Source organism: Leptonychotes weddellii, chromosome 6 (genome assembly GCF_054177405.1).
Source record: "Leptonychotes weddellii isolate Sample4059 chromosome 6, ASM5417740v2, whole genome shotgun sequence".
Taxonomy (NCBI): Eukaryota; Metazoa; Chordata; class Mammalia; order Carnivora; family Phocidae; genus Leptonychotes; species Leptonychotes weddellii.
The window spans coordinates 5489307-5501500 of record NC_138374.1 but is presented as its reverse complement, the minus strand read 5'-3'; the positions used below and the strand labels follow the sequence as shown (position 1 = coordinate 5501500).

The window sequence follows — 12194 nt, the reverse complement described above, 5'->3', positions numbered from 1 at the left end:
GTTCAATAGAGAGACATAGGACTAGGTATCTGCCTTTGGAACAAGCTCCTCAGGTGATCCTGGTCCTGGTGGTCCCGAAATAATGCACCAGACTTGAAGGAGGACAGGAGTCTCTGTATGCACTCCCAGCAGAGGGAGCACCCATTATATGGAGACAAGACAGACTACAGAAAGATGTGGAATAGGGCACCTGGGTGGCTCGGTCGTTAAGCGTCTGCCTTCGGCTCAGGTCATGATCCCAGAATCCTGGGATCAAGCCCCACAACGGGCTCCCTGCTCCACAGGAAGCCTGCTTCTCCCTCTCCCACTCCCCCTGCTTGTGTTCCTGCTCTCGCTGTGTCTCTGTCTGTCAAATAAATAAATAAAATCTTTAAAAAAAAAAAAAGACAGACGTGGAATAGGGCCTAGAGCAAGCCTGGCCCCACAGTCTCACCCTACTGTGTTCCCACCCAGATACCACATGAAACACTGACATTGCCTTGGGTTGTGACAGCTATCTAGACATTCTCAGGGTCATGGCCAGGGCCTCACGATGTCCCATCCCACCACAGGCTGGTGCTCTTCAGCTCATAGCCCCCAGCCACTGCTATACTTAGGCAAAATACCCACAGATCCCAAAGAAATGTCATGCCCAGTCCCACATGATAACCTTCCACAGGTCACCTTCCTGAGTGGATTCTGTTAGGCCCAAAAGTTGACCCTCCTGCAAGGCTCTGAGGACCATGCCCACTACAATCTATGTCTTGGTGTCCCCAAACCTTGCTCAAAGGGCAAGTTCTTGGTCCTTTGTTAGGGTTTTCTATTCTGATCAAAGATCATCAATCTTCTAGCATTTCATGTCTAAGAATGATCATTTCCGTTACCCCACACATTCAACTGTTCATCAGTTTCTGCCCATCCACCCCCCCGCCCCCGCCAACATCTCTCATCTATTCCTTTCTGTGGAGTCTCCATTGCTTGGGGCCATTACTAGCTCTTCCCTGTTCACCAGCAATAGCTTCTTATCCCACCCACTCTTTACCACCCCCAATCTCATCTTCACATGTAGCCAGAATGTTATTTTAAAAACTAAATTTTATCATGTCATTGCCCTGCTTACAGGTCTTGCTCCCATGGGGTACCATTGTCCCTATGAGAAAATACTTAGGTCCTTATCATGGAGCACGAGGTCCTATATGGGCTGGCTTCCAGTTCCCTCTTACTATCCCCCTCTTGCACACTAGCACACCGACTTTCTTAGTGTTTGAAACACTTCAAAGCTCCTTCCCCCCTCTCAGGACTCTTATGCCTGCTCCTCCTTCTCTGGGAATCCTCTACCCTCTGCCCTTCTTTAACTGGCCCACTCTGATTCATGTGGGGCTCAAATGCTTCATCACACAGCTTCCTTTCCTAGGCCAGACGGTCTCACACTTGTCTTCCTCAGCTCTTAGCCTCACTGTCTTTTATTATAGTTTTGTGATGGCCTGTTTAACATTGAAGTCCTTGACTGACCTCTAAGAGGACAAGGACTTGACCTTGTTTTCTCTATCTCCAGTGCCAACCACAAGTATCTGGTATTAAATAAATATGTGTGAACAAATGACTAAGTGAATAAAGACTAAAGAATTATTACTGATTAATTTATTACTAATCATTTGAATTAATAAAGATTTGTGGATGGTAGAAGGGAAGCTGAGAGACAAAACCATGAAACAGAGTAGAATTTCCGAGATGTGGTTTTGTCCTTGCTAGTTCAGTCATAATTAGAACCATTTGATGGATTAAAGCTGGAGGTTCTAACAGGCAGGCTGGACTTCCTCTGCAAGAGTAGAAATGAAAAAAAAAAAATAGCACTCTATACACAAAAACTTAAAAATTTTTAATCCCTGAAGATGTCAATATTGTGAAATTAAGACTATTGCAGCAACAGGAACCCAAAGGATTAGCTAATCCTTTCCAGCTCTTGTCAGAATTGGGCTCTTTGGCCATCTTCAAGACTCATGGGCAAAGATTAGGCATAATCTGATCTCCACTAACTTAGGAAGTTTGAAACAGGACATAGTTTCAGTGAAGCCAAGGGTATACTTAGGTGAAATAACAAATACCACTGGGTCCACAGGAATAGGGCACTGAGTCATTCAAACCTGATTATCAAAAACAACAGCAGCTCTAATCTTTCAGCACTCACTATACACAGACTTTTATTCCTTCTTGCAAACGAGAAAACAGAGAATGTAAGCAGCTTATTGTTGGAAGCAAAGCTGGGTTTCAAAGCCTGGTTTCTTGATTCCAAACCCTGTGTCTTTTCCCGAAGCTTTCTCCTTGAATAATTAGTGTCTTACACCATCCAAGACAGACCTTCACCCTCCTGGTGACTCACTTCTGGCTTGGCCCAGCCTGTCCACGTTCCATCATTCACTCATATGGTAAGGGCTCATTGAGTGCCTACCACCAGCCAGACCCCATGGAAGTGGGTGGAGGGCAAGCTGAGACCCTGGCCCTGGCCTTAAGGACATCTCTGGTTGGTGGGAGAGGGAAGGGAAGTCCAACGGTGGGAATGAGAACTGTGGCAAGCACCTCTCCAAGATCGTGTGTGGAGCAGCACAGGGGGAGGTTTCTGGATATAGCCTGACAAGGTCACTGCACAGCAGGACCCCAGCCACACCAGTTTAGGGCACCCAAGCACACAGGCCGGTGGCAGTCACCTCAGCAGCCACACCACCTCAGGGGCTCACGTTGTTTGTGGGTCCCATTCATGAGAACTGCGAGGAAATTTCCTTCTGAACTTACAACGTTTATTTTCTGTTAACCCAAGCATAGGACTTTACATTTATCCCCATTAAATCCCATCTTGTTAGTTTTGGCCCATTGATCCAGACTGCTGATATCTCTATAATCCAGATCCTGCAATGCAGAGCACTTACCCCCTCCAGCTTTGCACTGCCAAGAAGTGTGATCTATGCACCTTTTATGTCTTCATAAGGATGGCTCTGGAAATTGTGGGTCATGCCGAGGCCTTGTACACAGCCCTAGGGCCACTGACTGCATCTCAATCCAGCTGTCCAGCACAGTTTGGGTCAACACGAACAACAGATTCATATCCTCTGGGTAGTTATTTGGACAACTACTAACCTATCCAAAGCATCTCTGCACCAGCTACATTTCTCCCTCCCACATCATGACACCCTGAGAGATGTTGTCACATAAACACCTTCCCAGATATTTACACCCATGTCCGACCAACTTAAAATGTCCTTTCTGCTACTATTTGAGTGAATATTAATTAGATTTGCCCCTTCAGAGATGTCTGAAATTATTCCAGACAGAATTAAAGCCAATGCTAGAGTTCTTCCAACGCAGAGACCCGGCAAAAATAAATTCAGCAGGCCATGGACTCCCCCCGACACCTGCCTTCTGTCAGTGAAGGGCCAAGGCTTAAAAACAGAAAGCTTGGTAAGTTTGAGAGATTTGGGGAGTGTGATCTACTGCCATCACTTCTAATTATCCTAAACTGGAAAAACGGATGTCTAAGCTGGCCAGCCTGTCTAATAAAGCATTTTGATCAAAGATGCAGTTGCACAGAGCACCTGTTTGAGGGATGGCCTGAGAGTCCATGGGGACCCAGGAGAGTTATGGAAGTCATAAAGCGGTCCCTGCAGTTCCGTAGGCAGACAGTAACACTGTAAAAAATGCTTCTCCAGGGAAGCTTTGAGTCTCTTTAAACATTCAATTATGGCTATACAAACACATATTTTAAGTGAACAGCATCCGATCTTTGCACAAATTAGGGATGCTAGGAGGCAAATAGAAGAGATTCCCTGAAACAACTATTTAATACAAATTCCATCCCATTTCATGAAGAATTGGTGTATGTGATGAGTTTTTGAGCAGGGTTAATTAGGTGACCCTCTTTTAGCATTAGCTGTGGATTATGGCTCTTATGATTGAAGGAACTGAGGCCACCTTTATTTTGGTTGTGACTTCCAAGCAGGTTTTTAATTAAAACAGATTTATGGATATTTAAAGACCCAGTATTCAATGGGCAGAGCTTTTTAGCCCTCTGAAAGTTGCTGGAGGTCCTTCTAAAACACATTTCCTTTTTATTAATAATAAATACTCCAATATCCTTCTTTTCAACCATTTTTAAGTTTTGATGGATTTTTTTCCCTTCAGTGTAAAAAGTTTTCTTAATTTTAATAGTAATATTTTCTTTTATTATGTTATGTTAGTCACCATACAGTACATCATTAGTTTTTGAGAGTAATGTTTTTGGGTTTTTTTTAAAGATTTTATTTATTTATTTGACAGAGACACAGCGAGAGCAGGAACACAAGCAGGGGGAGTGGGAGAGGGAGAAGCAGGCTTCCTGTGGAGCAGGGAGCCTGATGCGGGGCTCAATCCCAGGATCCTGGGATCATGACCTGAGCTGAAGGCAGACGCTTAACCAACTGAGCCACCCAGGCGCCCCAATAGTAATGTTTTCTTGTTGTAAAACATGGATGAAGTAAACGTCTTCCATAATCTTACTAGTCAGCGATACATGTACACGTGTATAATTTTAAAATCAAAACTGAATACCCTATAAAATATTATCTAACATGCTGTTTACATTGATTACATCATGAATACTTTTTATAACAATGAAGATCCCCACCATCGCCTTTAATTGCTACATAGAGCTCTATTTTGTGGCTAAGTCATAATTTAATCAATCTCGTATTGATTTAGGTAAAATATTCTACAGTGAACATCCCTGAACACAGGGCTGATTCGCAGCCTATAGGCATGATGCAGGGCACTTACAGGTTACTTTCTGGTTGGCCAGGCTCTCTACTGTGCTGGTTAAATATTCACATTTATCTTGCTTGAACATTTGAGTTCTTAGACCTTAATTTGGATAAAGTCTCTAATTGGATCTATTGGGCCAAAGGCTGTAAGAATTAAAAATTCTACTTTCTACTGGACAATGGATTATATTTTGTGTCTGGCAGCATCAAGAGCTGGAAGCATACAAGCATTTTACTCTACCCATAAAATTACAGATTTTTGGTATTCATGGTCTCAAAAGTGAAGTCCATATGAAACATGTAATTTTTTTTTCAACAAAATATTATGCTGAAGTATTTGGGGAGAGTGCAACATTAAAATAGTAATATTGGCATGTTCTAATTATGAAAATGTTATTTTTAGCAGGAAACAATCTCTACAACTGCTATAAGTAGTATAATTAAAATAAAGCCATAGAATGTCATAGGAGCATATCAAACACTCTCCATATAATTTCTAACATGTAGGTTGACAGTGAGGTTGGGAAGAGAGATATAAATCAAGAAGAGATAGTTTCATGTTTTCAACTTTTTAAATTTTGAGAGTATTTTGTGAAAGGCCCAGAATTAGAAGTGAGCAAATTAAGGCAGCTTTTTAAATGATCTTTTATACAAATTAGCCACTGTCAAATAGTCATTGTGTATCATACTACCTGCCTTAGTAGAAGAAACCATTTTCAAAAAGAACCACGAATGAGGCTATTGAGCCACTTCAGAGACTCAGAGAACCAGAAGGGCGCCAAGAGCTGCATTTCTATATGGAAAAGCATGTCCATTATAAAGCTAAATGAAGCAAGTTATCAAATTGCGCACAGGCCACAATATCCGCTAGGAAGACAAAACAAGCAAAGCTTATTTATAAGGAAAACATGTCTTTGGACAATCACTAAAATATTCATCAGGATTGTGTTTGGTAATAGAAGTATTTTCTTTTGGCCCTTTGATCTTTTGTTCCCCTACAATTTTCAATTTTCTGCACTGGACATGTATTCCTTTTAGAATAAAAACAAATAGATTAAGGTTTTTATTAAGTTGATTTCTGTTCCTCTACCTGCCGTCCTACCACCATCTACAGGTCTGGAGTTGGCACCACTCCTGGTGTTCACCACATCCCCCAACACTCTGACAAAAGGAGTGGTTGCCCAAATCCAGCAGCAATCCTAAAACTCCATCGAGGCCATGCATCTCCACCAGAAGCCCTATTCTCTTTTGATCTTTCAGAGAATACCTAGTTTCGTCTGTTGAGATATTTCAAAACCACATACAAACAGCAATTTACAAAAATTAAAATGTCCCACCATATTCTCACATGAAAAAAGAAAAAGCGCGTGAACGTATTTACTTGGCTAAGGGAGACATATCAAAGGCAACACAGAGGTTTCTGTTCAGCTCCCTGTTCATTCAAGACATGTGCCCGAACCTCTATTTTAAGACCATCAAGTCATGAGGAAGGCTAAAAACATCATTTATTGGTTACACATGCCTTTAATCCGTTTAATGGTGAGGAGTAAACATACAAGATATATTAAAAGGCAGGTTGCTATCCTATTTTACCTATATTCATGTTAAGCATATTTATTTTTAAATGTATGTATTTACATGGATCTCTTTTTTTAAATTGCTGTTGGCCGTGGTATTAGATACAGGATGGGAATGGGAGAACTGGCCATGATGACCCCATTGATCTGACTTGCTTGTGACCCTCAAATCAAAGCACTGATACCGTAAGTGATCGGATCTGTTCACATGGAGACAGAATCAGATTTTGTGACATCTGTCTCTGGTAGAGCTCAGCCCAGTGAAGCTCTCTCATCTACATGATCACATCAGCAAAAAGTCTGCGTTTCACTGATGGGTGAGGAATAGGCACCAGTGATTCTGAAGATAGAAACTTCTAGAAGTTTTATCTATCCAGAAGATAGAAACTCCTGTTTCGAATCAAGCAGGACATGGTTAACTTCATTTACATCTTTAAATACAGATTACTTATTATGAGCACGCAGATCTTTCCTGGTACTAATCAAATAGAATAGTATGGCGTCTTCTGGGTCTAAGGAACCCAGGGGGCTGCCAGGGCATAAAGGATGACAAGAACAGGGCTTGTGTTACTTACGCCTTGAAGCAGACAGTTTTCTACTGGGAAGTCATACAAAATACGTAATAATATCCATCTGCTCCAGGAAAAAAAAATATAATGCCATTTTTGGAAATTTAGATAGTTTCACAAAAAAAGGTCAAATTTTTAAATAAAAAGATAAAATAAATACTTTGTGCCACTGGAGACAAGCTCTGAAAGATAAATAAACCCTTGGTATTTCTCAGGGAAAAAATAGAGGTTCTATTCATTTGAAGCTATTTCTCCTTATATAAGCCAGGAATTGTGAAAAGTCAACTAATTATGGAACGCTATTACTTGAACAGAAGATGCTTAAATTCTATCCTTGACAAATCAGGCTTTGAAAAAGAAACATCAGAACTATGAGAAAAACCTGCTGATTTACAAAGCTTTTTTTTAGAGTGATAAAATTCTTCATTTTTCCACTTCATTTTTTCAAGTTAATTCCAGCCTCAGATCCAAATTGGGATTATGAATCCGTGCATTTCATTCTGTTTCTCTAAATGCCAACGTAAATTACACAGCACTTTGAACCCACAGCTCCTAACTTTCTCCCATGGCACAGTACACAAGAATTAACGTGACTTACTCATTTCTTTCCAGATGTACGATCAGTTCTTTGCTTTCCAGTTGCATTCGAAAATTCAACACTTCTGGATGATTCTGAAAGATAAATAAGAGAAATCAGCTGAAACACATTTCACATTGACTTGCCAACATTTGAATGTTCTGAAGGCATATTCAACAGAGGGAGAGAAAAATACATTTTCTTCTTGGGACCATTCTGATATCCCAAGTAGAGGAGACCAGGTGAACCAGGATCAGAGTCTGGAGGATGCACCACCCTCCGGGATGGCACAAATGTGGCCTGGACCCCTTTCCTTTGGGCACATACCCCTGAGATCCTTCTTGACTACCCCACCTCCCACAATGAATTTGTCCCTCAGTTTCCCTGTCTCTATAAATAGCACCTTCACTTCCCCAGCTGCTCATGTCAGAAATGTGAAGTCCTGCCTAAAACCTTCTCCCTCTCCAGCTCCTCTTAATCCATGAAAAGGTCTTGCAGGGCTGCTCTCCAAAACACAGCTCCTGTTACGTCTTAAACCCCTCCACCTCTCATCCGGATTACCGCAATGCCCTCCTAACCTCCATATCTACCTTTGCTTTCCTCCCATTCATTCTCCAATGGCAGCAGAAGCTTATCTTCAAAAACACCTCCTCATCAACCCAACTCTGATTCTAGGGAGACTGCACTGGTGTCCCACGATAAGATGCCACCTCTTTAATGTGTCCAGCGCTGCCCGTATGGCTCTTGTCCTCACTCACACGGGCCTCACCGGCAGCTCAAACACAATGAGCTCCTCTGTAGTGCTGATCTTTGCATGCTGTTCCCTCTGCCTGGAATGCTTTCCCTCCAGGTCCTACACTCAGTACCAGCTTTAACGTCAGTAAGTCAAGGAAACCTCACCTTGCTCCTAAGTCTCATCGCATGCCCCTCTTCCCAGGCATGCTTTCTTCCAGTCTCCCGTCCTTTCCCTCCTTGTGGAAAGAAGAACTTCCTTCCTACTTGTAGTAACTCAGTATGTTGATTTGTAGATCTACTTGCTTATTATGTCCACAGAGGTGCCAGATAAGTAACAGAAGCCCAATTAACTTATGGTGAATGAAGGAATTAATGAATAGGGCAATGTCTCAACCAATCTCTTCTCCTTCTCACGAGGCAGACATCCTCCTTCTCCTCTGGGCTCCAGGGAACCCCGCTCATGTGTGCCCATCTGTCAGTGGGGACAGGTAACTATATTTTTTCTGTTCTGCCCCAGAAATCCCAATGAGTTTCTTGCCCTGACCTGAGAATGTACCTGTGTGACCATGTCCCTTAACTCACACCCTTACCTCAATGTGTGCCACACTCCTACCTGTGAGCCCAATCATTCAGAGTCCTTGCCCAAGTCAAAATCGACTTGCCAACTCAAAGGTATTCTGTGAAGCCCCCTGCCCCCTTCCCTGCTGTGTACTCCTAGTGATTCTGAACAGTCACTTCCAGCCCCTCCTTATCCGGATCAGCATATGTCAAATGGGGGTTCTACGTATCCAAGGGGCAGTTCTCACTAGGAGAATTTAAAATTTTCAATGTTGATTTTTAAAAACAAATCATTTTAAAAACGATTTTTAAAAACAACTGTCTGGGTGACAAGTGAAGGGCAAAGACGGGGTTAATGCACAAATAATGTAGTCAACCTCAAGAAGGGCCAAACGCCATCAAAGCCCAGGGCAGGAATTAAGGTTTCTTAGGGGCTTAAAAGGAGCAAAGTAGAGTAGAGCTGGGTCATCATGTGGAGCTTGCACCACAAGCTCAAGGGCGCCCAGCTCCCCGCGGTCAATGCCACATCAGGGCTGCGCTCGGCAGCTCAGCCCCGCACAAACGTCATCACCGCAGGAGATTGGTGCTGCTGACCGCAGTGGTTGTGGTTTCGCCTGCCTTTGCTCTGGAAGTTCCTTCAGTTTCATGCTTGTATAGTGAAAATAAGACCTTTATTTGTGGTGTTCTAATATTCCGGTGTTAAGAGGCACTATCATAACTCCAGAGTTCAAGGGACTTTTCTTACAACATAGCATTTCATCCGTACTATGGATCAACTAACATATTACTATGTTATAAGAGAAGATGGAGTATAAGCTCCAACATCCAACATTAGTTGAAATGAAACAAATTTAAACAAAAACCCTAACAACAGAAGGTCACATGAGTTTTGGGAAAAGGTTAAAACGTGCATGCACTCATACCATGGGACTGGGACAACGTCAGGGCTGCCCTTCGCACATCTGGATAGTTTCCGATGTTGAATACGGTAGCCATTAGCCACATATGAATTTACATTTAAATAAACTGAAATAAAATTTAAAAATCAGTTTATCAGTCTCACTGGACACATTTCAGACTCAATAGCAAGATGTGACTAGTCGGCAGTCCCCGTTGGACAGAGCAGAGCGACAACGTTCCTACTTTCACAGAAAGTTTAGACATTTCCATCTTCATTGAGCATCTCTGAGTCAATAATAAAGATCTAAAATTTGCAGGGCACCTGGGTGGCTCAGTCGTTTGAGCGTCTGCCTTCGGCTCAGGTCATGATCCTGGGGTCCTGGGATTGAGCTCCGTGTCAGGCTCCCTGTTTGTGGGGAGCCTGCTTCTCCCTCTCCTTCCCATTCATGCTCTTTCTCCCTATCTCTCTCTCTCTATCTCAAATAAATAAATAAAATCTTTAAAAAAAAAAAAAGATGTAAAATTTGCATCATCCAATTGCTGCCTGAGTAATAGACTATTTTAAATATTGGTGCCTTCAGGGGATATAATTAGGTGCAAACCCAAGTGGTTTTTTAAGTGCACATTAAGAAAGCTCTTCTCAATTTTAATTGATGAGTCATATTATTTTTAAAGGAGTTACTTAAGCTTGAGAGTTAAACTGGTAAATTTCCATATAAATGAAATGCTTATCTATATTTTCTGATTTTAAACAGACCTTGTTTTATATAGACTCATTCTAGCAAATGACAACACAAACATCTAGAATCTTGTAAAAGCCACACACTGTAATTGACATATTTTGACACTATCTGATGTTTATAAGAATTTTATGGGTTTCTGAATGCTGAACTTCTAAAATTAATATTACTATTCCCGTCCTATGCAACATTAAACATACATTATGTCTTTAAATTTTAATATAGTGCAGGGGCGCCTGGGTGGCTGTCGTTGAGCGTCTGCCTTCGGCTCAGGTCATGATCCCAGGGTCCTGGGATCGAGCCCCACATCGGGCTCCCTGCTCGGCGGGAGGCCTGCTTCTCCCTCTCCCACTCCCCCTGCTTGTGTTCCTGCTCTCGCTGTGTCTCTCTCTGTCAAATAAATAAATAAAATCTTTAAAAAAAAAAAATTTTAATATAGTGCGTAAAAGTGCTTATAAGTCCTGGATTTGCTTTTGAGTCTGTCACAGGGACTTTTGCCTAAATTTACCTGTATTTTCTGACACTGAGATTTAATTACAAATATGCATAGGATGCTCTCTCCACGGTTTGCAACTTGTACTTATTAATGATTTCTTAGAAAAATGGGATTATTAATTAAGTTTACAATAAAACATTAGAACAAAAATATGTCTCAATATTTTGTCAAGATGTGCCCAATATATGTGTATGTATGTATATTTGAATGTGTTTTATATATGTGTATGTGTAAATAACTTACTTTAATTACAAATTGTCTTTGCCTAAGATACTGAAACCTGTATCACATTTTAAAGATGAATCCTGACAATTATATTTGTGAATAAAAATAAAATATTTGCAGTACCCCTCCCCCCACCTCCGAGTTTAGCTAGTTTAAACATTACCATTTGTACTAATTCCACAGGAAGTCCCTACAGGACCTGTTATAACATTCCAATATCAACATCTTTCAAATGAATACATTTTTCCCTAGGGAGGCAAAAAAGATTTTATCTGTATATTTTAGTTGGGATTTAATGGTACAGGAGAAATCAATGGGGAAAAAGAACAGAGAGCTATTTTCATTCAAAACCACTAACTGCATTAGATTGCTCAGTTTAAAAGCATGTATCCATTCCATTTTCTTTTGATTCTTATACATTGGAGATAATGAACTAGTGCTGGTTATATATAGCATTCCTTTTCTTAAAAATTATATATTGATTACCTTAATGGAACTGTGTCTTTTATTGAATGCTTAAAGAACTGCATTTAATTGGGGAAAGTATAACCAAAAAAGAGTATACAAAATGTATCACTACAATTTTATTTTTAATTTTTAAAAAGATTTCTTTATTTATTACTGGGGGAAGGGGCAGAGGGAGAAAGAGAGCATCTCAAACAAACTCCTCACTGAACACGGAGCCCAACGACGTAGGGCTCAATCTCATGACCCTGAGATTATGACCTGAGCTGAAATCAAAAGTTGGATGCTTAACTGACTGAGCCACCCAGGCGCCCCACTACAATTTTAAAAATAATAATTATTAGCGTACCTACCACTCAGCTGAAAAATAAAAATATTACCAGAATCTTAGAAGCCCTTTGTATTAGTTTCCTAAGGCTGCCATAACCAAATACCACAGGCTGGGTAGCTTACCCAATAGAAATTTATTTTTGCATACTTCTGGAAGCTAGAAATCCTGATCAAGGTGTCAGCAGGGTTGGTTTCTTCTGAGGCCCCTCCTCTTGTAAATTCCTCATGGAAACTATGTGGGCAACCTCCCCCAGAT

At 41.2% G+C, this 12194-nt stretch overlaps 1 protein-coding gene across 1 annotated transcript in view; it reads right to left on the bottom strand.

Moving 5' to 3' along the window:
- The window catches only part of ADAM12 (ADAM metallopeptidase domain 12), a 314942-nt gene that overhangs the window by 215893 nt on the left and 86855 nt on the right, over positions 1-12194 (bottom strand). The window contains exon 3 of the mRNA XM_081823035.1: positions 7511-7584. Coding sequence (XP_081679161.1) covers positions 7511-7584 — 74 coding nt within the window. The remainder of the gene's footprint in view (positions 1-7510; positions 7585-12194) is intronic.